Source organism: Adiantum capillus-veneris, chromosome 19 (genome assembly GCF_014529385.1).
Source record: "Adiantum capillus-veneris isolate H3 chromosome 19, ASM1452938v2, whole genome shotgun sequence".
Taxonomy (NCBI): domain Eukaryota; kingdom Viridiplantae; phylum Streptophyta; class Polypodiopsida; order Polypodiales; family Pteridaceae; genus Adiantum; species Adiantum capillus-veneris.
In genome coordinates, this window is record NC_140949.1 from 133,729,480 (window position 1) to 133,756,667 (window position 27,188).

A 27,188-nucleotide genomic window follows, 5' to 3' on the forward strand; every position below is an offset into this window, starting at 1 on the left:
CGGTTTTGTGCACTTTTATGCTATGTATACATTATGCGGATACAGCTTGAGCTATCCATAGCTCACAGGCACTAGGTTTACAGGTTTGCATTGTTTTTTGGATAGGTACACATCCATAGAGCTACTCGATCAGGAGTGAGCCAATTTGTCAGGCTTTTGGCATTATATGCAAACCATTTGTGGATTTTGCTATTCATGCGTATTTGGTGACATTTTGATCAATTTCCAAGGGAAACTCTGCCATATTTTTCCCAAGATTTCTTGCCACGGTTATGCATATTTGCAGTTTGCTCTCTGATGGTTTAGTGGTCGACTTGACTCCCACTCTCGAAGTTATCGGCTGTTTTTTGGCTTGTGGTTTGCGTTGAGTTTTGACTCATTTTGCAAAGGAAATTTTGACCGTTTTTCCCTGTCTTCTTGCCATAAAAGTTTGCAGTACTATGCCATCTTGTACAGTGGTTGATATATTCCAATTTTGATAGTGATCGAGTGTTCACTCTCACTTTTGACAGGTTTTGTCAATTTGGACATGGTTTGGTGTTCTTGTACCCACTCTCGTAGGAGCGAGAATTTGAGTATGCCTGTGCGGCTACAATACATGCTAGTAACAGGTTTCACAGGTTTTTGCAGATTTTTGATGGCAATTTCTCTTGTGCAACGCGTTTTGAGCTGGGTTGCTCTCTACTAGCGTAAATGGTTATGCGCTTTACGCTCGGTTGAGCAATTTGTCCTAGTTTATGCTTGCAAAGTTTGCAGATTGTGGCGTTGTTTCATGCATATGTGAGCATCGATTTTGATGCAATTGATAAAGCTTTTGAGCATTGTGTTGTGGTCAAGTTACCTCCCACTTTGTCTGCCATAGTTTTGGCATAGATATGGACACGCTTCAGGTTAGAGGCGGTTCTCGCTCACGATCGCGACTAACATGTTGGCACTGCGGCCACAATGGGCATATTAGTCATCATTGCTTTAGGCGTATGAGGCAGCGAAAGAGGCAGATGGATGGTGCTACTATGAGGACAAATGCTAGAGAGTATGCATGTGACGAGCATGTCACTTTTGAGTCTAGCTTGCCTTTAGACTACTTTTTGTCTTGGGAAGCACATTGTCTACGCGTTTTCTACTATACAAGCATGTAGTTTTTCACGTGACACCATGTCGTGATTTGTTTTGCTCTTTCTCTAGTGGGAGACTTGGTTGTGTGCAGTTTGCTGATGGTTCAGCATATGACATAGAGGGTGCTGGAGATGTATGCATGTCCTTGCCTAGCGGTGCATTGCTTACGCTACGAGATGTACGTTATGTACTAGGACTCAGCCAGAGCCTTATTTCAATGCGTCAATGCACACTTGGCTGGGTTCAGTGACAGTCTGAATTGTTTGTATTTCTGAAAACACAACCTCAAGTGCTCAAGATGCTCCTGCTTCTTTTTAAAAACACTAAAATCATCCAAAAAAACCCTCATAAATGTTGTAAGAAATTGAGCAAACACACATTGTACGACCTTCTGAAATGTCAGTGGAGCATTCTTTAAGCCAAATGTCATCACATTGCTAGCATAAACTCCCCACTCTCAGTGACAAAAGCTATTTTATCCCATGTCTTTAAGTGCCATTGAGATTTGGTTGTATCCACTAAAACCATCCAGGAAACTATAAATCTCATGTCCAGCCTACTGCATCCAATAATGTATCGCAAAAAGGTAACGAAAATGGATCAGTTACTGTAGCACCGTTCAGTTTCCTGTAATCTACACACACCTTGATCTTTCCATTGTTCTTGGGAATTACAACAATTTGTGACAACCAAGTAACCTCATCCAATGGGTAAATGAAACCCATAGCCAACAGTTTATCAATCTCCTCTTTAATCTGCTTGGCATAGTTAGGATTCATCCTGTACCTTTGTTGTACAATTGGAACTGCATCTGCTTTCAAGTTAATTTTGTGTTGAGAAAAGCTAGCATCTACTCCCTTCATATCTGTATATTTCCATGCAAAAACATCTTTGAATTCTAGCAATAACTGCTTCAGTTTCTGCCTAAACTCCTCATCCAGTTCAGCTGACACCTTCACTATTTGTGGTTCCTCCTGAGTGTTCATGTTCAGTTCTTGCAGTTCATCCCGAGTGACCCTAGCAGTTCTTTCCATCTGATGTTCAAAAGCTCTTTTTGCCTGCTTTACGGCTTCAATGGCTTCCAATTCTTCTTTGTTTCCAATATGCAAATTCTTCAATAACTCATTACACAATTTGGTAGTTGACTACTTACCCAAGCAATCAATGCTTTCTGAGTCAAAGACTTCAACCCATCATACTGATGTTGCAAAACATACTAAGTTGCTATCTTTTGCACATCCACTTCAAAAATAGGTACCGTTGATGAATTGGTCCTCAGAATTCTTCTTTTACATCCTCTCCAATTTCTTCCATCATGTTTAGTCCTTTTGCATGCGGTGCCCTAAAACATGGTGGTATTACCTTTCTGGCATCCATTTTCATTCTCACTTTCATTTTACTCTTTTGATCACAATGGAGTTCCCATAACTACTTTACTCTTGCTGCTCTTAGCCATGGTCTTCCCAACATTATTGGATAAGAACGAACAGATTCTTTCAACATGAGTACTACAAAGTTGGCTACAAATTGTAGTCCCCCAACTAAGATCTGCAAATTCCTCAAAATTCCCAAAGGTTGAACCCGCCTCTAGTCTACCATTTTCACCTGAAAAGGAGCTGAATCCCACTTCAAGAGATTCAAACGTTTGCACGTTGACTCCGGGAGGATATTAACTCCTGACCCCCATCCAAGAGTACACCAGGGAAAAATACCTTTTCAATGGAAGCCCCAACTACTGGTACCTTGAAATCAACATCCAAAGGTTGAACTTCACAAGCTTCCCCACAAATAGTTTCCTCAGTATACATTCCTTTTTCTTGATTTTGTCATGCTACTTCCTTAGTAAGTCTTTTTGATAGTTGTTGTTAAAATGCAGGTACCAGCCTCAACATTTGCTTTACTGTGATGGTTAATGGAGGTGACAACAAAGCTTCATAAAATTCATCACCACCAACCTATTCTTGCAGTTTAGTCGGACCGTGGTATGAAGTTCTTCTTCCCTAGTCATCCAATGATCTTATAACAAAATTCCAATCCTCAAGTGGTACACCCCCTCTTTTTGAGTCTTGTACTTCCTTGAGTGTCCCTGTCCTTACTACTTTTTGATCTTTCCAGTTCAGACAGTCCACATTTTCTACTTCTTCCAAGGGGGATTTTCCAACCTTGGCCTTTGCTCTAGTGACCACCATTGCATCAGTACATCCGATGGTTTCTGGATTATCCTCGATGAGGATACAAGCCGTACAGTCACAATTATGATGCTTAGGTGTTTCTTCAGCAAGGTTGCTCTCCTGCACCTGCTGATCAGTTTTTTGTTTCTCTTTGGTAAACTCTACCTTTTTCTCAATCCATTCTTCCTCAGTACATGCTTCTTTAGTCCATTCTTCCTCAGTACATGCTTCTTTAGTCCATTCTTCCAAAATCACTAAATTAGCATGACCTGGAGGTCTTTGTTGTTGTTGTGGTGGAAGTGGCTAATTCTATTCTGGATGTCGGTTATTATTTGTTAAGTAACGGTGGTATGCCTCACTATGCTTTGTCGATGTCTGTTGGCCACTGTCCGGTCGCGCACATTTATCTCCTTATTCTTTATACATACAAAGAATAAGGAGCTCTCACTCATTCTCACATTGTGCTCATACAGTGAGATTTGGGAGCTCCACGCACATCCCGCGTACTCTCTCTCTCTCTCTCTCTCTCTCTCTCTCTCTCTCTCTCTCTCTCTCTCTCTCTCTCTCTCTCTCTCTTCTTCTCACTTTCCGCACACGCACCGCATTCGCGCACTCACAATAGCTTTTGGCGATGGCTTCTCGGCGAGACGGAAGCGACAGACCTCGACTATGGCGGCTTGAGCTCGACGGAGGTGGATACGGCTCGACAATATCAGATCTCAGCTTAGGCATGTATATTCAGCTTGTGTAGCAAGCCATTGCTGAATTTTGTAGAGAAAGAGAAGAAACAAGAATTGTTGCAGCTCGTTTTAGCTGTTTTTGGCTCCCCAAACAGTGTTTTTTGCATGTCTCCGTCACACGGAGTTGGATGGATAAGATCCAGGAGTTTAGGTTAGGGTTTTGGCACATTCCAAACACGATGGTGGTGTCCCTTTTCTAAAATTATGCTCTAAATTACAGCAAGTGCAATAGCAGCAAGTTTATGCTGTGTTTTCTATCGAAAACGTAGGTTTTTGGCATATCTCTCATACTCGGACTCGGATACATGTGATCTAGGAGTCTACCTTGAGGTTTTGGCACGTTTCAAACACGTTATTTATATCATAACTTTAAAAATTATGAGCGTTGAATTTTCTACAGCAGCCTGTCAACAATCTCAACATATCGAGGTTTTGCAGTTTCATTCCAATAGTGTAGAGAGCGATGCGGTTTGCATATTTGGTGATGTATGGCACACTGTGGTGCTATCTGAGAGAGAATTCACCTTATTTTTGCATATGCAAGCGATACTTTGAGATTTGACTTTCGGATCGTTACACATCCGGATGTGGTTTCATGCGCATTGTTTGACTGTGTGGGGCATGTCAGAGAGCTTTTTTAGCACGGTTTTGTGCACTTTTATGCTATGTATACATTATGCGGATACAGCTTGAGCTATCCATAGCTCACAGGCACTAGGTTTACAGGTTTGCATTGTTTTTTGGATAGGTACACATCCATAGAGCTACTCGATCAGGAGTGAGCCAATTTGTCAGGCTTTTGGCATTATATGCAAACCATTTGTGGATTTTGCTATTCATGCGTATTTGGTGACATTTTGATCAATTTCCAAGGGAAACTCTGCCATATTTTTCCCAAGATTTCTTGCCACGGTTATGCATATTTGCAGTTTGCTCTCTGATGGTTTAGTGGTCGACTTGACTCCCACTCTCGAAGTTATCGGCTGTTTTTTGGCTTGTGGTTTGCGTTGAGTTTTGACTCATTTTGCAAAGGAAATTTTGACCGTTTTTCCCTGTCTTCTTGCCATAAAAGTTTGCAGTACTATGCCATCTTGTACAGTGGTTGATATATTCCAATTTTGATAGTGATCGAGTGTTCACTCTCACTTTTGACAGGTTTTGTCAATTTGGACATGGTTTGGTGTTCTTGTACCCACTCTCGTAGGAGCGAGAATTTGAGTATGCCTGTGCGGCTACAATACATGCTAGTAACAGGTTTCACAGGTTTTTGCAGATTTTTGATGGCAATTTCTCTTGTGCAACGCGTTTTGAGCTGGGTTGCTCTCTACTAGCGTAAATGGTTATGCGCTTTACGCTCGGTTGAGCAATTTGTCCTAGTTTATGCTTGCAAAGTTTGCAGATTGTGGCGTTGTTTCATGCATATGTGAGCATCGATTTTGATGCAATTGATAAAGCTTTTGAGCATTGTGTTGTGGTCAAGTTACCTCCCACTTTGTCTGCCATAGTTTTGGCATAGATATGGACACGCTTCAGGTTAGAGGCGGTTCTCGCTCACGATCGCGACTAACATGTTGGCACTGCGGCCACAATGGGCATATTAGGCATCATTGCTTTAGGCGTATGAGGCAGCGAAAGAGGCAGGTGGATGGTGCTACTATGAGGACAAATGCTAGAGAGTATGCATGTGACGAGCATGTCACTTTTGAGTCTAGCTTGCCTTTAGACTACTTTTTGTCTTGGGAAGCACATTGTCTACGCGTTTTCTACTATACAAGCATGTAGTTTTTCACGTGACACCATGTCGTGATTTGTTTTGCTCTTTCTCTAGTGGGAGACTTGGTTGTGTGCAGTTTGCTGATGGTTCAGCATATGACATAGAGGGTGCTGGAGATGTATGCATGTCCTTGCCTAGCAGTGCATTGCTTACGCTACGAGATGTACGTTATGTACTAGGACTCAGCCAGAGCCTTATTTCAATGCGTCAATTGCAGAGTAGTGGACATTGTTTTACTTGGAGAACGGTCATTTCAGATGCATAGGGGATCACTGGCGATAGCCAGAGGTGTTAGGAGTGGTCTAGTATACCCTTTGCATATTTTTGACACACGAGGCGGTGTAGTCTCTGTGTATTTGCAGCCATGCTTTGAGCGAGAGACGAGGTGTGCCTCTTTTGCTGATGTGTTGCATGGAGATCATGTTGTGCATTTGTCTTGTGGTTACGTTCACGCAGATAGTGGCATCTCTAGGATTGCACAACTTTGTCAGTCACATCAGTTGAGGTGACATCAGTTGAGCCAAAGACCGATGCATTGTTCTATGATGCGTCTGATACGTTTGAGGGTGACAGTGTCCTTCAGACAGCTGTGTGTGATTGCAGTGGTGTTGGTTTTTTTATTTTGCAGTCATTCTCAGCAGATATGCCTTTGCCAGACGATGCTGACATGGTTATGCATAGTCAGGTGGTTCCTAATGAGGATGCATATGGCACTGAGGTTGCTGATAGGGATAGGTTAACACACATAGTGCATGTTTTGTCGGCTTTCGGGTCTCTCATGTCTGACCTTTTGGTCTCGAGACCTGATCTTGCTTATGCGGTTGGTGCATTTGCAATGGGAGTTTTCAGTCGTGCGATGATTGACAATGGCATTGTGCATTGTGGAGCCATGCAAGTTGTCACTTGATACCTGCATTAGGAGTGTCATCGTAGCTCTAGTCCTAGTGGTATGCATGTTGCATCTACACTAGAGCGGTTACAGAGTGAGCCAGTGGGCATAGGTTGTGAGCTGTCTTCTCTCACCTCTTGTATATACTAGTTGTAGGTTAGTCTTCTCGCGACTTATCGGCACACAACCTTTAGTGGGAGAATGTTAGGTAAAGGCGGTGTGCCTCACCATGCTTTGTCCGTGTTTTCCGGCTAGTGTCCGGCCGCCCACATTTATCTCCTTATTCTTTATACATACAAAGAAAAAGGAGCTCTCACTCATTCTCACATTGTGCTCATACAGTGAGATTTGGGAGCTCCACCCACATCCTGTGTACTCTCTCACTCTCCGCACACGCACCGCATTCATGCACTCACATTATTGTTATTATTGTTATTGTTGTACCTGATAATAGGGATTCCTCTATCATTTTTGTGTCTACACCACAGTTCACAGTCAGGACCTTGTCTATGTCCTACTACTCCACAATAATTACATTGCAATTGTTGCATATTATTTTGACCTCTGTTATGGTATCCCCAATTATTTTGGTTTTGAAACCTTCTTTGAGGTGCACATCCCTGATATCTCTTGTTAGCACCCTGAGGAGCTACCACATTTGCAGCTGCCTCCCTCGTTTTTTGAGTAATAGAATCAGGTCTTCTTCCCTGAAATCTGGATTATAGTAACAGTTTTCATATTCATGACCAAATCTTTGACAAACCTAACAATATGGTTTTATTGACATTCCAACTGATTCAATCCAATTGTCTGTAATTTTTATTGAATGATTTTGTTGACTTGTTGGGTTTCCAAGCCCGTGGGAAAACACCGCTTATAGCATGCAGAGGAAAGTCCAGTCTAAGTAGAGCTTTGCATGGTTAAAGGCTATATATTGTAACGTGTTTACAAAGGATATATACAATCAACAATAACATGAGTTTTTAATCTTGCAGTGTCGACTTTCTCTCTCACTCTCTCTCTCATTTTTCTACACGCCCAGCTCCTTGCCATGGCAGCTCTTCACCATCATCCACCCTAGCTCCGATCCTAACACTAGTATCAGAGCCTTGCCTTCATTGACCTCGGCTTGGTTCAGCAACATGGGAGCAGTCGCTTATGCAAACAGAAGGGAGGAAATTGACCTGCATGCTTTTGCCCATAATTGACATCAGTAGATTCACCTTGGTCTAAGTAGCAACCTTCGACACTAGAACAACCTTCAATTTCACTTCTGCTGGCCGCTCTGAGAAAAACGCCATCGTCGACGCTGTCTGCAACAGAACACGCCATTTTGTTTTCTACTTCACACTGCCTTTTAAATTGGCCACTTATTTGGCTTTGATCAAGACCCTATTCACACTCTCGATGCTCGATGCTTGATGCTCGATGCTCATAGTAGATAAACAAGGTACATGCGGTGGTAGGCAAGCTATAGGCAAGCTACCTGCATATCAAAACACCGCTATTGGATAGCTTGTTGATGACAACCAAGAAGTTAAACAAAGCTTTTCAAAACGGCCTTGTAAACCACGGTGGTTGTAGCCTTCAAGGATTTGGACGGGCGTAGGAGATAAAGAGCTATCTAGTACTGGCCAACTGGATAGGAAAGAGAATAGCTCAATGGAGATTGATCAAACGGTACATGTTGATCTAGGGAAGGATGAAGAACATCCAAAATCCATTAGTTTGCTTCAAACACCAAGCGGTCCATCCATAAAGAGTTTTTTTTAAAAAAAATCCCTATTCAACATCATAGATTTGTTCAGGGTTTGTCTTTTATCAACACAATTACATATTTCCTGTCAAAAGCCTTATTTTAGGATGTCAGTTTTCTGTTATTGCCATGTCAAAATTTTATACGAGTTAGACACTACCAGACATAAGTGGTAAGACCTCCTAAAACATTTGTTCTCAACCCATTTTTGTTGCACTTCTTGTGAGGTTACTGGGTACACCTTAAACCCATGGTTTGGCAGTGAACCAAAAACTCCACTCATTGGTAGCTAATTTTTGACCTACACCCTATCTGTTCAAGGGGGGGTTTTATCATGGCACCAGGTCATGGATACACCATAAATCCTTGGTTGTGAGAGAACCTAAAACTCACGGTTGCCAAGTATACCAAAAACTCGAGATATCATGAGAGTGGTCTATCTAGTTCAGGCTTGAGGGGGGGATTGTTGCCCATGGGAACACCGCTTATAGCATGCATAGGAAAGTCCAGTCTAAGTAGAGCTTTGCATGGTTAAAGGCTATATATTGTAAGGTGTTTACAAAAGATATATACAATCAACAATAGTGTGAGTTTTTTAGCTTGCAGTGTCGACTTTCTCTCTCGCTCTCTCTCTCTCTCTTCTCTGCACGCCCAGCTCCTCACCATGGCAGCTCTTCTCCATCATCCACCCTAGTCCGATCCTAACAGATTGCATTTGCAGTTAGTACTTTCTTTCCCTGCTTCTTTTCATTCTTTTGCTTTCCTTTATCTTTCTTCTGCTTCTTCTTTTCATGTTCCTTCTTCTTTTTCTTCTTCTTTTTTGACCAATCTTCCTCCTCATCACTATCAGTTTTGACTTTAGCATCTTGATATGAAACATCAGTTTCTAATTCCTGACTCTTTTGACTCTAAGTCTAAATCCTTAGTCTTCTTCTTCTTCTTCTCCTTTTGTTCTGACTTACCGCCACATCTTCTTTCAGCTCTTGCGGTTGCTTCCACCAAATTAGTAAAATCCTGTGCATTTGCTAATGGGGGTCTCTCTGCCACTGCACTTTTGAACACCTGCTTACTTCATGGCATCGGCCCATTGATAGCTTCCTTGAGAAGTTTTACGCTCTACCAACTTCTCATTATTATAGAAAAAACACACTGGTACTGGTGATGATAAAAATTGATGTCGTATGTACATGTTGTCGTTAGCAAGGTTGTTGTCGTATTTTTTCAATACTATTTATGATGGAGCTGATGTTAAATGTGATGGATGCACTTTCCTCAAAGACTAGTCTGAGCTTTTCTTGGGTTCACGTTTCAATTAGGTTTATGTGATAGTCATATAGTTGAAACTTCAACTTGGCATGCATTTTTTTAATGGAAGCGTTCATTAATGAAAGTAGAAAGAGCAAGAGTTCCAAGAAAAAGAAAGAAAGATACACATCCCCGACAAACTTTTAGAGAAAGGGTAATCTATCTCAAAAAGGGGAAGTGTTTTGGTGGCTAAGAGATTGTACTTGATCAAATTCAGCTTCCTTACTCAATTTTCTGGAGAGAGCTGAATAATGATTGAAGGTTGAATATGTTTTGACATCGAAAAGAACGCCAAGATTTTCTCCTAACATGCTGATTGTTTCTTTGAGGGCCTGCCAGCCGAGTTGCCACCAGCTTGTCCTGAGGATCATGCTATTGATCTGCTACTTGGAAGCACACCACCGAACCGGCCACCTTATCGTGTGAGCCGAGCCCAGAATGAAGCGATTATGAACCAAGTGAAAGACCTCTTGGAAGAGGGTCTTATCCAGCTGAGTAGCTTTGTTGTTGTTGGTGTTGCCTTTAGGAGACTTTTGGACTGTGTCCTTCCCCTTTTAGGCTCATTTTTACAGTCCTTCTTCTCCGTAGGCTTAAGATTTCTCTTAGCCCCTTGCTGGAAATTGATTAGGGAAGCCACCATGGTATGGTGTATGACCGCATATATGGTGCATGGCCTTTGGGAGTTGACATACTCCGCCATTTCTTCAGTTAGACCCGCACAAAATTGTTGTTTTTTTCTCTCCAAAATCCATCTTTTTGAAGACAGTGGCTTTGAGATGTAAGTCCCAAAACTTTTCTACATATTTGTGGATAGATTTGTAGGGAGAGAGCTTCAAACTTTGCCATTCGGTGAGTACTTTGTCTTTGGTATCAGTGGCCAAAAACTGCTTCATGATAGAAGCTCTTAAATCTTTCCATGTTCGTGGAGCTTCCCCATTTTCCCGTAGGCTAGACCACCATTGCCTGGCGGACTTTTGAAAATGCATAGCTACATGTGGTGTAGCTTAGAGGACTCTGTGAAGCCCTTGTCTCCAAACGCCGCATCAAATTGTTGAATGAAGGCCAATACTTTTTTTGTAGCACCAAAGGTGCCATCGTAGGTAAGGAAAGAGATGTTCTTTCCTCCCTCTTTGAACTTCTCAAGCTTGGACGACCTCTTCCACGCGGCATAGGATTTCCTATGGCCTCTTCTTTTTGGTGGTTCAAAAGTTGCACCGTCACTTTCTTCTTGAGAGGAGGAAGAATTTGAGGAGGATGGACAAGAGGGTGACCTCTTTTTCGCCTTTTTCTTCCCTTGTTTCTCCTTGTCTGCATCATCACTTTCTTCATAAGAGGAAGAAGATGGAGAAGAATGTGACCTCTTTCTCGCCTTTTTCTTCTCTTGTTTTCTATCGTCCCTCTTTGAATTATGGTGTGGAGAATTGTGCGATGGTCTTCTCCATTTAGGGGGGTGTTGGAGAGTGTTTTGCACGCCGTCTTCGTGGAGCCATCTCCGTCAAGGTGGCATGATACTCACTTCTTTCTCCTTCCTTTGGTGGGGGCTCTACCATTGTAACTCGAGTTCTCCTTTGGGGAGGAGATGCATCGTCAAGTAGTAGATTTTTGAGCCCTTCGTACGGATCCTCTTCTTCTTCCCTTATCGGAGAGAGGCCTCTTTTGGAAGTCTCACAAGGAGGCTTCCTCGGTACTCTCTCTTCTTGGTGGGGAGTTTGGAGAATCCCATGAGCACGTAGCTATCGTTGCACTTCACTTTGGAGGGATGGATTGCTCATGGCTTGTTGAAGCCTAGAAACAAGGTAGTTAACAAGCATAGGGGCATCATTAGTAGCCCAACTATCAACGTTAATTTCACTCTCTTTACTATTGTCAGTCATTCTAACAACTTTTAGGTGTAAATTTTTAAGCGTACTTTGGCACTTCAAGCCTTAGTTTCTACTCCTCTTAACCCCTTTAGAAAAGCACTCAAGCTCATGTACTGTGGCTCAAATATAATTAATTGCAAGGAATAGAAGAGAGGTCTTTCAACACCAAAATAGTATTGGCTCATGTCAAGCTTCTAATAGCTCAATAGTGGTTAAGCCGTAGGCAAGCCCCGTAGGACTCCACTATTAAGACCATATCTCTTGACGGTGATGCCCCGTTATCTGCACGAAGCAGGCGCACTGCAAGGATGAAAAATCCCTATTCTCCTTACTCAATTGCAATTAATAATACCAACCATTTATAGTTAGCCTGAGGACCTCCCTTCTTGAGCAAGAAAAGAGAAACCTTGTGCTCTGATATCAATGTAACATTTAATGGTCTAGTAACTTGTGAGTAGCGGAATATAGCATAGACATAGTGAGCATTTCATTATAATAGATTCCTAATGAGCATAGCAAGAGTGCTTGGATGGAGAGAGCAACAAAAAGCATAACACCTGGTTAGATAGGCAAGAACAATACTTCAAAAAGAGAGAGAAATTAAGCTATTGACAACAATTGAGGACTGGATTTACATGGAGCCGGTCCCCGTCCAAAAGGCTTTGTATTATAGGTTTTCCCCATCAAGGGAGACATTTTACAATACAATACTTTGTGTTCCTTCAATAACTTGTTGGTGCAATGAAGATGAAAGCTTCAAGCACCATGCTCACACTTATAAAACACAACATCAATTCCCTCGTGGTCTCAGACCCAAGACCTCACACACCTTCGAAGATGGTGAGAGCTAGCGGGGTATGAGAGTACATCAAGAGGAAGAAGGAGTATTCTTACGAGAAAGATGTACATCTCCTCACATAATCACTCATAATAGCTTAGCATAGCTTAGTAATTAGCATGGTAGAGGAGAGAATGCATTGGAGCTTGGCTCTTGGTTAGATTTGCATCACAAAGCCAAGAGTTGTTGGTGTAGGCCTCCCTTCTCACAAGCTTCGAGTAGATGATGAGCTTTCCATTAAAGCTTGAGAAGGAGAGAGAGTCTTCTTTACTTCACACATAAGCTTGTGTGAGTGTGTGTGTGTGTGTGATAATGCCTTGCAAAAATCAGCCCCCTCTCTCTCTTGGTCGACCCCTCTTGATTTTTACTCATGTTGGCATCCCATTGGACCTTGAAAAGCTTAGCCAAGGGACCCTGCAAAGCTTAGCCAATGATAATTAAGAAGCATAAGTGATAGCCTTGTGACATGTGTCCCCCTTTCCCCTTTTGTGAGAGCTTTAGGTATTTAAATAGTGCAATTAAACTCTCATTGGACCCCTTAGTCTTATGGCCAATAGGAATCAGGCAAGCCATTGGGCTGTTGAATGCTCATTGGACCCCTTGGAAGACTATCCAACAGTCTTCTAGAGAGCTTAATTTCTATTGGTTCTTTTATCAAGTGTTTTTAAATGAAGTAAACTAGGTTTATTCTAGTCTAATTCTCATCGGTCCACCTCTATGGCTATCCAATAGGATTTGAATGCACCTTGGGGGCAACTGGGCTAGGGAGCTGACATGTGTCCCCTATTCCCTTTGTGTAAGGGGATCTTGCTAGAGTGTGTGTGTGTGTGTTTATCTCTCATCCCCTACAAGAAAGGCTCGCCCCCTCCTATCTACGGATATGTGAAGACTTTATGGTCTTCACATAAGCATCCAATTTTACCTAGAGTTTGACCATTGAACATTACCTTTGAATTTGGAACCTTAGCATTTTGGAAGTCTTAATGGGCTTAACCTTAAGGTCTTTGAAGCCCATTTTTGCACATTGCTCTTTTGCAGATGGTCCCCCATTTGGATCCCTACTGTGACCGGTCTGCCAACCTAACCAATATTCTAGCTTTTTCTCCCCCGGTACTTCCCCATAGTAAATGATCAGTTTAACATGAGAAAATCATTTAAGAGAATTATATATTAGTTATTGTGGCAGCTCAAGTGTTACTCCCTTGTGTGGAGAGCCTTTGTTAGAAATTTGGCTTTGCTATTGGTTATTGCATATAGCAAGGAAGTGTTTTGGTTTTAAGTTGTAATGTACTTGCTCTTTAAATTGGCATTGATTGAGATAGTGGAAGAGGAATTTGCACCTCTCGATCAATTATGTTTGAATTTTTTTATATGTCGTTCGTATTAGAAGCCATAACTGGCTCATTGTTTTTGAATATGGTCATAACAGGTTGGTTTTTTCTAAGTTATGAACGGGGAATTTTTGCCTCTAGATTTATGTTTCTTGTGATAACTTTTGTTGGTTTATTGGGCATTAAAAGTCATAATAGGCGCTTTGTTTATGTACATAACTTGGATGTAGGTATCTCTTTTATATAAGAGAACGAGGTTTTGTTCTTTCAAGCGTGATACTATTTCAAGCCTTTTATTGGTGAGGCTAAGATGATGGCATATTTTTTAGTAAATAGAACCCAGGATGCCATACCATCTGACCTTGTATTAATTTGTTTCCTTCTATGCACATGATGTTTCAATTCTTTGAGAGAAAGGGATAGCTAGTATTTTGTGCCTGGTCATAATCCGAGAAATGTTTTTTAGCTCTATATCCGTGATAAAGGAAATCTTTTTCATTTGGAATGTTTATATGCTAACCTAATGGGACTCTCCCTTATGAAAAACTGAATTTTTGAAAGAGATGCAATATCAAGGATTATGGTTCTAGGAAAGTTTAACTCTTGCATGGTAGTTTATATGCTAACTTAATGGGATTCTCCCTTATGAAAATTGATTTTTTGAACGAGATGCAATATCAAAGAATATGGTTCAAGGAATAACTCTTGCATGGTCTTATTAAAAAGATTTCGCATGGTTTGGATAACTTAGGTAAGTAAAATCATTAATATACTAGAAATTTGAATATTAAGTTGAATATGAGGCTTAAGTATAAGGAAAGGAAAGTTATTCTACTTTTGAAGAAAACAATGAAAAGCTAATATGGGAATTTTTGAAGCCTACATAATGTATAAAGGATTAACAAATAGTCATTCTTTTTTTGTTTGGATGTAGGTGAGGATCTCTCTCTCTATTTTTCCTATATTTTTTTCCAATCAAAGAAGATAAAAGCTTATCGATCAACACATTTCTTTTATGAATGAAATTTCATACATTAACTATCTGGATGTGGTTATCTTTAGTAGATAGGAACACACACAATATGCATTGGGTACCTTGTAATGCAACAACTAGTGTATCCATCTTGAAGTTTGTAAATGAAATAACCCTTTAGCTTCTCAAATTCTCTTTGATGAATCTCAATCTCTAAATAAATCTATTTGTTGCAGGCAAGGAAGAATTCCATCTGCATGATAAATATTTTATATAATGAACTTGGAAAGAAATATTTTTAATTATCAAGCTTAGATAGTGTGCTACCTTGGAATACAACTAGAAAGCATTGTCTAGATGGAAGGTAAAGGGTGAGCTTCCAGGTTCAACTTTGACAGGTATCGGGTTTTAGTTTTGGTAGCAACCATGTTCAACTATGGGTGCTTACGACTTTAAAAAGTTGTCAAGTCCAACATTGATAGGTATCATGTTTAGTTTTAGTAGCAACCATGTTCAAGTATGGGTGCTTACATGTTTAAGTTTGAATGCTATCAAGTTTAACTCTTCTGATAGGTATCACATTTAGCTCTAGTAGCCACCAGGTTTGTTTGGTAGCTACCAACTCTCGTAACTTCTAGAGCTACCAAATTTGGTAGCTTTTAGTGATGATAGATACTAGAGCTAGTAGTTTCCACCTCTTGTAGAAAGTGATTTGGGTGGCTATCAGATCTTGTGTAGCTCCAAGAGAGCTACCAGATCTCCACTAGTGGAGGAGTGGTAGCTTCCATGGTGAGTAGGGCTAGCTACCAGGATGAGCAACTACCTATTGAAAAGTGGTAGCTATGAGGTCTAGAATGTAGCTACTATATCAACAGGTTGTGAGTTTAGCCACCATAGTGAGGAGATGACTAGCTCGTGGAACCTAGTAGCTATTATGCTAACAACAACAAGTGGTAGCTATCAAGTTATCAATCAAGAATGGTATATATGATTCTCACAGAGGTGGCTATTAGTATGTATTGGTAGCTTTTAGGTTGACAATGGTGGCTACGAGCATAAACAATGGTTGTTACCAATTTTCATGGTAATCCATAATGAAGTGGTAGTAGGCACTCTTGGTAACAATGTATGATGACGATACCTAATTGTGTTTGACAAGGGAAGTGCCTAGTATGACAATCATGTATAGTGACAATACCTAACTATGTATGAGGCAGTGTGAAAGCCAAAAAAACAATTGGAGAACCACGAAGGGCAATCAAATCTTAAAACCAAAGCAATGCACTAGCAGATGCACCGGATGTTTCTTGTACACTTTTTGTCAAATACACCTTTGTGATACATTCTTTTTTTTGGGTGAGATGAGAGTGTTGCTTACCAAAATGAGATCACAATTTCTTTCACTACATTTGTGATCACACCGGTTGTGTGTGGTTGGCATTCACAACAATGCAGTGAGAGCATTTCTTGTATTTGTTTTAGACAAAGTCGTGTTGCATAAAAGTTTCTTCGATAAACACCAAGCACCAAGACACCTTGATGCAACCATTATGTTTGGTCTTGTCCTAAATGAATTCATCAGCATCATGATGGTAGCCCATTTAGCAAAAGCTTCGTTAAGGCTTTTAGTGTCTTAATTGTTTTGAGAGTGTGTGCATTTCACTGATCAAAAGCGTTAAAGTGAAACTAAATGCATTAGCTTACATATGTCTCCTCCCTTGCTATTCTTGGAAAAACTCCCCCCCCCCCCCCCCCCCCCCTTCCTTTTGGACTTGTCTTTAGCTAAGGAACACATGCACACACTTGCCTACTACCCATTAAGCATATGTGAGCTACTTTGGACATGTGGGCTAGCCAAACTTGGAAGAGAAAGACTAAAGTCAACTTTTTAAAAAGCAAGGGCTGATCTAACCTTAGTCTTTTGCTTTTCCCTTCCATTAATTAAAAACCATAGTCTTACTTTCAATTTAACTAGATCATTTGCAAGACCTTTGCACTATCCTTTAGAGGCTCTATGAAGTTGATCCGAGCTAGAGTCTAGTTGTTAATTTAGATCCTGCTAAAGTAGGATGGACTCCGGTAAGAATTAAACTTACTTTGGAGCTTCACCCCTTGTGAAAAATCTTAGAAGAGTCCTTTGGAGCAAAATTTTGTTACCATATACATGTGGTAGTGATGTGTGTGAACACACTTAGGACCACCCGAGCATTTTTTCCGTCCCTAAAAGGTTTTTTTCCCCCGTGCATTGTATATATGCCCATCACTCTAGGGATATCTTATCTTTCCATTGCACACTGAGTAATATACTCTTTGTTGTGTGCCTTGAGATTCCTTCGTCTTCTCCAAGATGTGTGTGTTTTCCTACAACCCTAATTCCAACAATTGGTATCAGAGCAAGTTGCATCCTCCCTGGATTAGTCGCCAACACACGCTTGCTCACTTTCTTTGACTTCTGTGAGCTTTGACGAGCGTCAGTAGCTCGATAAATTTTGGCCTCCATTTCAACTATAGGCAATATTGTGTTGGCTATTTTGTCATTTTGTGCAAAATTTCTGTCAGTGCCGTTTTTTGCATAACATGTCCCTTACAGTCTTCTACGGTTTGTTTTATATAGTTCGGGTTGTTCCCGCTTTGTTTTCCTCTTTTAGGGCAGTTTTTCACATCAGGTGTGCATGCATTTTCCATGGCTGACAACAACACAGATGTGTTCAAGATGTTTGCTACTGAGGATAGATTGGATGGGGATAATTACCATATGTGGGCTTATCTGATGCAACATGTCCTTGTGTCAAAGGGCATTTGGAACATTGCGAAGGACATTGATGTATGTCCTGGTTCTGTGGATACAAGCGATGTTGAGAATGTTGCAAGGATTGCTGCTATTAGAATTGTTTTGCCTACGACTAAGCAAGCTCTTTGGGATGTAAGAGATGGGCAGGCTCATGCATTGATTGCATTGTCTGTGAAGCATACTATTACTCCTCACATTTGTTTGGCAAATCAGCAAAAAAGGCTTGGGATATTTCGGTTGGTCTTTATGCAAGTCGCAATGAGACAAAAATTGCATTGTTGTGCAAAGAGTTGGAGTGGAAGATTATGCATGTGGAAGATGAAATGGACACTTTCCTTGTTGGTATCAAGGATATAAATGAGCAACTTATTTATGCAGGCAAAGTCATTTTTGACAATTCCCTTGTGCAGACTGTTCTTGATGCTTTGCCAAATTCTTACAAGACTTTTGCTAGTACTTGGAGACTTACGACCCAAGGAAATCCTGAAGTTGTCAATTTTGATGCATTATGTACATTTCTGTTGCAAGAGTCGCTTTCCAAAAAAACAGGGCTAAACAGCATGCAGTTGAACAGGCTTTTATTGCTGCTCAAAGAAAAGGTGGTAACAACAATGTAACCATTTCTCATGGTTGTTTAGCAAGTAGAAAATATTTTGTTTATAATGCTTCTGTTGGCAGCACTTCATTTGGGAATTTTGGTGATAAGTACAAAAAGAAGATGCGTTGCCATTATTGTAAAGCTAATAATCACTTAATCAAGCAGTGACCAAAACATTGAAGGCAAAAAAGAGGCTAAGAAGAAAGAGGCTAGATCAACTATCGGATCCAATACAAGTGCAACTATTATAGAGTCTTTTGTGAAAGGAGATTGGGATGTTGATGTAGATGCAAAGTGAGATTTTAGTGCAGAGTGCATTTATGATCCTTCTGTCCTGCATTTATGTCGGTTGTTGCAGATGCTCAAGTGTGGTACTTTGACAGTGGTGCTACAAAGCACATTACATCTCATCATGACTTGTTTACCTCTCTTGAGGATGTCTCTCATGGGAATACAGTCACTTGTGCAAACAATGCCTCTTATCCAATCAAGGGAGTTGGAAAGATTGTGCTTATTGCTGCAAATGGTAGTTCTTTTACACTCGTTGATGCATTATATGTACCTAGGATAAAGAAGAATCTATTGTCTGTATTTGCACTTGCTAGACTTGGTCTTGTAGTCAAGTTTGTGGATGACAACTGTACAATACACGATCTCAGTTTTGGTGATAAAATTGTTGCATCTGGCATTTTTTTGATGTCGGTTGTATAAGCTCACTTTGTATTACAAGTGTGCGTAGAATTTTGCAAATACAGATGTGGATTCAAAGGCTGTTTAAGATGAGAAACTTTGGCATGCACGTTTTGGGCATCTGCATTTTGCCAGTTTGTTGCGTTTACAGAAATCTGATATGGTTGCTTCTTTGCTGCCTCTTGAAGCACATGTCGAACATGTTTGTGAAGGCTGTATTTTGGGTAAGATGGAGCGTTCGAAGTTTATAAAGGATGGTTCAATTAGGGCCACATGTCGGTTGCACAGCTTGTGCATAGTGATGTTTTGTGGGTCCATGCAAACTCCGTCCTTGGGCAATTACCTTTACTTCATGACTTTCATTGATGATTACTCCAGGCATGCATGGGTGTCTCTTATGTGCTGCAAACAATTTTTGGCTATGGCCAAAAAATGTATCAAAAATGTACTATGGGCACCCTCTATTCAGATCGAGAGGCGGAGTATACGTCTCATGAATTTAATGCATTTTTGGATAGTTGTAGGATAAAACACCGATGTACAGTGCCATATACACCTCATCAAAATGGTGTTGCTGAAAGGGAAAACAAGTCACTTATGGGAATGGCACAAATTATGGTCAAAATTCAAGCTTTGCCGCATTCGTTTTGGCTTGAGGCCATCATGTGTGCCACTTATGTACTTAACAGGTGTCCTACAAAAGCTTTGTAGTCTATGACTCCATATAAAGCATGGAATGATAGAAAGCCTTCTATTGAGCACGTGTATGTTTTTGGTTGTTTGGCATATGCTTTGGTGCCACAAATGGAGCGCAAAAAATTGGATGATAAGAGTGTCAAATGTATTTTTGTTGGCCATAGTGCCAAAAGCAAAGGTTACAAGTTGGACCATCTGCAAACAAAGCACGTCTTGGTTTCATGGGATGTTGTGTTCATGGAAGATTCTGTTCAGCCCTTGCTATCATGTACTAGAGACATTAATGTAAGCTCACATGACATTTATGACAGTTTGTTGCCTCTTTTCAATGGTGGAAGTTTGAATGTAAATTCAAATAAGGCAAATGTACAGCCTATGGGGGTTTTAATAAATTATACAGATGAGCATATTACTAATGCAGATGTACATGATGTGCTTCGTGAGGAAAGGGCTTAGAATGAGCAGGCTAGAGGTATGCCCAAATGACCAATGCATACTTTGCGTGACAATAAATTGGATGCACCTTTTGTCTAGTCGTACTCGTTCTGGTTCTCGCCATGCATCTTATGCATCAGATTGTTATGCTTTAATTGTGTCTAGCTTATGTAATGTTGAGGAACCTTTGTATTTTGATGAAGCACAAAATTCAAAAAATTGGATGGCTACCATGCAATCAGAATATGATGCACTTATAGAAAATGACATATGGACTTTATGTGAGTTGCCTCTTGGCAAAAAGGCTATTGGTACGAAGTGGGTTTACAAGTTGAAACGCCAGCCGGATGGTGAGATTGATTACTATAAGGCTCAAGTTGTTGCAAAGGGTTATGCACACAAAAATCCATAGATTATGAAGAGACTTTTTCTACCACTTGTCGTATGACTATCGTGCGTTTTCTATGTGCATTGGCATCTCATTTTGGTTGGTATGTACATCAGTCAGACATTGTTATTGCTTTCTTAAATGGTGACAATTTGAGGAAGGTTATGTAATGCAGCTTCACAATTTTGCCATTTAAAGTGCATGAAGATAAAGTGTGAAAATGTAAGAAAGCTTTGTATGGGTTGAAGAAATCTCCTCGTGCTTGGTATGAAAAGACTGACACTCATTTCGTCAATCGTGCCTTCATAATAGTCCAACAGAAAACACATTGTATGTAAAGCGTGAGGGTGATGTACTTCTCATTGTCGTTCTCTATGTGGATGATTTGCTGATCACTGGACCAAATGAGAGACATATTGCTGAATTTAAAGCTGATTTGAATGCTACTTTCAAGATGAAAGATTTGGGGTTGTTGCATTATTACTCGGGCATACAATTTAAGCAGTGTGATGGTGGTATTGCCTTATGTCAGACAAGTTACATATAGACATTGCTATGTAAGATTGGACTTGAGAATTGTAAACCTATTTCCACTCCCATGGAAACAAGTTTGAAATAAATCTTCATGATGCTGTGAACATGTCGATGCCTCATTTATGTATGCAACACGAGGACGGATATTTAGTTTGCAGTCCCACACGTCAATAGATTCATGCATAGAGCCCAAGGTCTAAGCATTAGCTGACTGTCAAGAGGATTTTTTGCTACTTGAGTGGCACTTTACATTTTGGCTTTTTTTATCCCAAGGGGACATCATTGCCACAAGATTTACATGCTTTTTTGGACTTAGATTGGGCTGGTTGTTTTGACACACGAGTGTCCACAAGTGGTTTTTGATTCATGCTCGACAGTTCGTACATATCATGGTTGAGCAAGAAGCAACCTACTGTGGCCACTTCCAGTTGTGAGGCTGAGTACAAGGCAATCTTCATAGCTACAATTGAGTGTGTATGGCTCAGACGCCTTATGACTGATTTTGGTGTTGGACAGGACACTGCCAACACTATCTACACTCACAGTCAGAGCGCATTGGTAGTTGCGAGGAACCCAATTTTTCATGCTCGCTCAAAGCACATTGAGGTGCGTTACCATTGTGTCAGGAAGAGGCTCTCAACAAGAGAGATCAGTTTGGCTTGTGTACCAACATAAGACAACCCTGCACATCTTTTAGTGTGTATGGCTCAGACTCCTTATGACTGATTTTGGTGTTGGACAAGACACTGCCAACACTATCTACACTCACAGTCAGAGCGCATTGGTAGTTGCGAGGAACCCAATTTTTCATGCTTGCTCAAAGCACATTTGAGGTGTGTTACCACTGTGTCAAGAAGAGGCTCTCAACAAGAGAGATCAGTTTGGCTTTTGTACCAACATAGGACAACCCTGCACATCTTTTCACAAAGGCATTGTCTCCTGAGAAGTTAAAAGCTTTCCGCAAAGCTTTGGGCTTACTCCCCTTTGTGGACTGATCATTTCCTCAGGGCATGGCACTATCCTATACTCTATGTGCCAGCTCTCATTCACCGCATCACTCCTAGGGGGGATTTGTTACCATATACATGTGGTAGTAATGTGTGTGAACACATTACTACCACATGTGTGAACACACTTAGGACTGCCAATGCATTTTTTCCCTCACTAGGCGGTCCTAAGTGTGTGAACACACTTAGGACCACCAAGGCATTTTTTCCCTCACTAGGAGGTTTTTCCCCCCATGCATTGTATGTACACCCGTCACTTTAGGGCTATCTTATCTTTCCATTGCACACTTCGTAATATACTCTCTGTTGTGTGCCTTGAGCTTCCTTCGTCTTCTCCAAGCTGTGTGTGTTTTCCTACAACCCTAATTCCAACAAATTTGCTAAATTTAGACTCACTCTAGTAAGTTTTTATTTTATCGGAAGACTTCCCAGACTTCATCCTCAGAGTCTCATGAGTAAATTCGATTACTTAGAATTTACATAATTAAATTCTATTGTTAAACTCCTATAATTGCTCTAATTAACTCCCTTTGTTCTGTACCTTTGATCAAGGTTGCATGAAAAATTTATCCTTTCTTGACATGTACCTCATGAGTAGATTTGATTACTTAGAATTGACACAATTAAATTATATTGTTATACTCCTATAATTTCTCTTATTAATCCCCTTTGTTCTATCCCTTTGATCAACATCGCCTGGGATGAATTTATCCTTTCTTGACGTGTATCTTTGATTGGAATAAATTAAATAGCGATAATCAATGCTCTTTAATGGACTTATGTCCTTTGGTCCCAAGCCTTTGACCAAATTAAGTTTATAAGCACTTTAATTAACTTCACTTGTTTTCTTTTATTTTCCCCAAACTTAAGTGGTCAATTTAAGATGATGGAAATTACCTTTAAAAGGTTAAAAATTAATTTTCATGACAACTTGTATAGATGTTGGGGTACCACATGTGAGACAATTAAGACAACCTTGGATAAAGAGAGAATTACCTCTTCTAAATACGCACATTGAAGGACCTCATCGAGACGCGTGCTAAGTGATCATTGTACACAAGCATACGTAGAAAACCAAAGTGTGTTGACTTGTTTGAAGTCACACATTGTGGAGTCCTATCAACATATGTTGGGACAATAGCTAGATTCTCTTGCCCTCGACTGTCTTCCCAAATGGTAGAAGAGTCGGTGTTGGATGTTGCAAGTTTTCATAAGGATAGGTTGTGCACAACAAAAGCAATGCAAAGGGTGGATCTTTGGAACATACACTGCAATTGGAATCATCGATGGCACATGTGATGATTGAGCTAAACACCTCAACCGCAAAAAGATGCTTTTGAATCACAAAAAAGAAAGGCACGTGTGACCTTTGCGAGTACATTAGCAAAAATTTCATGTTCATAGGCCTGTCTACATGTAAAAATAAAGTATCTTTTTTTCAAGTGTCTATTTAAAGAAACCTTCCATAATCATTCCAATGTTCAACCTACAATCTTTGTATGCCTTTAGCACTACCCCCTTTGGGAAGGCATTGCCATCAAAAGAAGTTTTCAATATTTCATATACCTTTGAGGACCCACTTTTTCTTTGTAGAAAGTGGAAATTGAAATCAATAAAAAGAGTTACAATTACATGCCCCAAAGAAGGGAGAGGAGTGATGCCATCTACTTATACACCAACCAAACACTCAAGGGAAAAGAATAAGGTTAGGATATGGAGCGCTCTCACATGTGGAGTCTTTTGGTTGAATACAAAGAACGCATAGTCCAAGCCCAAATTTGCCATCTCAAGGATTTTTGAATATCAAAAGTGGTATCTTTTGTGAGGCTAATGACACGATCAACTGCTCTCCCAAGGTCATAAATGAATAGAAACATAGGATGTGCATTGTAAGAACTAAAGATGTAAGAGTTTCTGCTACTCCATATATGCCACATATAGATACTTAATGTCTCTTGGAAGTTGGGAGTGTTCCTTTGAAGTCCGACTATCACACAACACTGAAACCCACTGAAAACACTAAGATGTACGCAAGGCAATGCTGTCCAATTTGATGGGTTTTGAACTCAAGTCAAGGGACAACGGGACTTGATTAGTTGTGGCGGGAAGGACAGCTCTCACACTTAAATAGTGACACTTAAATAGTGGAAGCGCAGAATGTGTAATAGAATTTGGTTAGTAATGCGCATGAAGAGGCTACTCATGCAGACAGACGACGGAGCCTGACAGCTCTCAGAAGAACAAAGCGTGGACGGGGTGGCAAAGGCCGCTTCTCTTCAGGTGCCCTATTCTCTCTCCTCTCGCTCGTCCGCTCCATGCCAGGTAAGGCACACCACTGTCGGCCTCTCTCTCTCTCTCTCTCTCTCTCTCTCTCTCTCTCACACACACACACACACACACACACACAATGCAGTCTCCCACTACCTGCTACAAGGCTTTTTGGGTCTTCTAGCAAGGTGCATTTTATACCACAGTACCCTACCTATCGTTTTGTCTTTCATCGTCTCGTGCGCTGTGTCTGCTCTAAGTAGTCATCCTCGTGCTTAACCATTGATACAAGCGGCTGAACCTATATGAGAGAGAGAGAGAGAGAGAGAGAGAGAGAGAGAGAGAGAGAGAGAGAGAGGATTTCCTTCATGTAGGCGTTGGTGGCAGCTCAATGGATGACATTAGAAGGAACTCCCTTGACGAGCCTAGAAAAAGTGAGCGAGCTCGCAAATCTAGGGTAACCTACATCAATGGACAGCCGGTATGTTTGTAATTGCTCATTTACTCCCCCTACACCACGAGGGGTGGCATCTTAAACCAGTTTTTTGCTCTGTTACAGGTCTTGAGATTGAACACCTACACACTAGAAGAAGGGTAGGGGATGTTTTCATGTAACTCGAATTTAATTGCAAGTGTATGTGTATTTGTATGTCTTGCTCATTCTTGATATATAAGTCTATGAGCATCTATGAGTCATATCTCAGTCATAAGTTATTCTTGATATATAAGTCTACGAGCATCTATGAGTGATTTGCTTGTTCCCAGTCATATCTCCATCATAAGTTATTGAGTCACATCTTAGAAGTGGTGCTGAGAGTTTCTTTTGGGTATCCCATACTTCATGCGTTTTCTTTATGTTGGTATGCAGTGAGCCCAGTGTGTTCAGAAAATCTCCAAACAAAGATTCTCCCCCAGTATGTAGACCAGAAAAGAAGAGAAAGCTTAGCAAGAAGGTAGGCGAGCAAAGTGTCAGAAAGATGAGTGAGAATGCTTGGGCAGGGAATAACCAGAAGGTGGGTGCTTGTCAGATTTGACAAATCTTAGCCTGTTGATTAGTAGTTGTCGTAGTATAGCCTGACAATTTATAGTCTTGTTGCAATGTTTCCACACGATACTACTTGTTAGGTTCGAGTGTAGCAACGTTGAGCTAATTTTGCTATACAGATAACCGAAGACATGATAGCTGCCAAAAATAAGGCCATGCTTTTCTTGGTTAGTATAATGGACACACTAGATGCATTTATTACGCCTGAGGTGAAGAGAAAGCTACTGGAGTTTGTGGAGAAGCTTCCATTCAAACAGGCAGTGCCTAAAACTCAGATATTAAGGCAGCCTAAGTGTATTGTTAATGGAGAAATGCGAGACTATCAACTCAGGGGTCTGTCATTCCTGATATCTATGTTTGACAATGGTGTCAGGTAATTGGTTCATAACCATCTCTGATACTTTTCATTGTTTGGTGACTGATGATGTATCTAACTGTACCTGAGCTCATTGGCCCATTATAACAGTGCAATACTCGCCGATGAAATGGGTCTTGGAAAGACACTGCAGACCATTGCATTCTTGGGTTATCTTAAGGTTTTGCAACGTGCCTGCTTTTGCAATTTTATTTTTAAGCTTCCGTGAACTGAAGTTGAGTAAAATTTATCTGCATTCTGGGTCCTATTCAGTTCGAGAGACATGTGGGTGGCCCACATCTGGTAGTGTGTCCGCTTTCAGTTCTGTCGTCTTGGATGAAAGAATTTCAACACTGGTGTCCAGAACTTAGAGTGATTCGTTTGCACTCCTCTGACAAAGCAGAGAGAGAACGGTTCCGCAGGTATGGCTCGCTTAAGTCTGGATTTTGTAAGACGTATGTGGTTTAAGGTACCCTGATCAGGCTTCTTGATATGCATTAGAGAGGTGCTAAATGACTCCTCGTCATTTGATGTGGTTGTTACGACATATGAGATGGTGGCTTCCCAGAATATGAAGGTGCATTAATGTGTGTTCCCTGCATGTTCTCATATATAGAGTCTGGTCACTTACCTTTTGAAGAGATCCTTCATCATGTGACAAGGAACGGTTCTTGCAGATGGCTCTTCGATCAAAAATTCATTGGCGATATTTGATTTTAGACGAAGGACATAAGTATAAGGCTCAAGCTCTTTCTATTGCATTCTTCTTTTTGAGAGTGGCAGTAGATTGCTATTGGGTCTTAATCTTTTGGCTGGATCTTGTGTACCAATCTGTAGGATCAAGAATGAGAATGCATTGATTACAGATGCAGTGCGGCACATTTACCGCCAGGTGTGCTGAGCATTTGCTTGCGTTGTTTATGTGCCTATTAGAGTAAACAAAGAATCAAGCCACCAATCCTCATGCTGTAGTTACTAGCATCCTTATCTGCTTTCTATTTGTCAGGGTCTTTTGTTGCTTACTGGAACTCCTCTGCAAAATAATCTGCATGAGCTATGGGCACTTTTCAACCAAATGTTTCCAGATGTTTTCACGGAACCAAAGCTATTTGACAACATATATGATATGGCTCAATCAAAGTGCGATTTCAAGGTCCTGGATAAGGCGCATTTGCTCTACAAGACCTTAAGCTTGAGGAGATTGAAAGCGGATGCAAGTATCTTTCATTTGCTGACCATTTTGGGTTGTTCTTTATGCTCAAGTATTGCGTGTTCAGTCGTATAATTTTTTTTTGCATCCAGGTTGAAAAATCATTGCCACCCCGTACAGAATTGAAGATTTACAGTCCTTTATCAAGAATGCAACATTTCTGGTACTTGTGCGTTCATATATCAGTGTGGATGTAAAACGTGCACATACTTTGTTGTAACTCAGAAGAAGTGTATTATAGTATCTGATACGGATACTGCAAGTGATGATGTTGCTGACCTTTGGTTGTCTAGGCCTTCTGTTGCTTCCGACAAGCCATTCCTGCTATTTCTTCAATATTGCAGCATCCACCTCTATGTTTTTGAATATGACTGACTTGCTTATCTAGCAGTGCCAGCCCTTTTAATTGCCTTTGT

General features: G+C 40.7%; 1 protein-coding gene across 2 annotated transcripts in view; it reads left to right on the top strand.

The window, feature by feature from the left end:
• The first annotated feature begins 24,011 nt into the window (after nucleotides 1–24,011).
• Nucleotides 24,012–27,188, top strand: part of LOC147434901 (uncharacterized) — a 99,667-nt gene continuing 96,490 nt past the window's right edge. The window contains exons 1-12 of one of the 2 annotated variants that reach the window (XM_086491292.1): nucleotides 24,012–24,216; nucleotides 24,537–24,643; nucleotides 24,722–24,756; nucleotides 25,031–25,175; nucleotides 25,327–25,580; nucleotides 25,674–25,743; nucleotides 25,836–25,984; nucleotides 26,064–26,139; nucleotides 26,240–26,295; nucleotides 26,400–26,454; nucleotides 26,569–26,775; nucleotides 26,865–26,935. In XM_086491292.1, the coding sequence (XP_086347418.1) occupies nucleotides 24,210–24,216; nucleotides 24,537–24,643; nucleotides 24,722–24,756; nucleotides 25,031–25,175; nucleotides 25,327–25,580; nucleotides 25,674–25,743; nucleotides 25,836–25,984; nucleotides 26,064–26,139; nucleotides 26,240–26,295; nucleotides 26,400–26,454; nucleotides 26,569–26,775; nucleotides 26,865–26,935 (1,232 nt within the window). In that variant the 5' untranslated portion in view covers nucleotides 24,012–24,209. The remainder of the gene's footprint in view (nucleotides 24,217–24,536; nucleotides 24,644–24,721; nucleotides 24,757–25,030; nucleotides 25,176–25,326; nucleotides 25,581–25,673; nucleotides 25,744–25,835; nucleotides 25,985–26,063; nucleotides 26,140–26,239; nucleotides 26,296–26,399; nucleotides 26,455–26,568; nucleotides 26,776–26,864; nucleotides 26,936–27,188) is intronic. The other variant, XM_086491293.1, reaches the window with a different exon arrangement.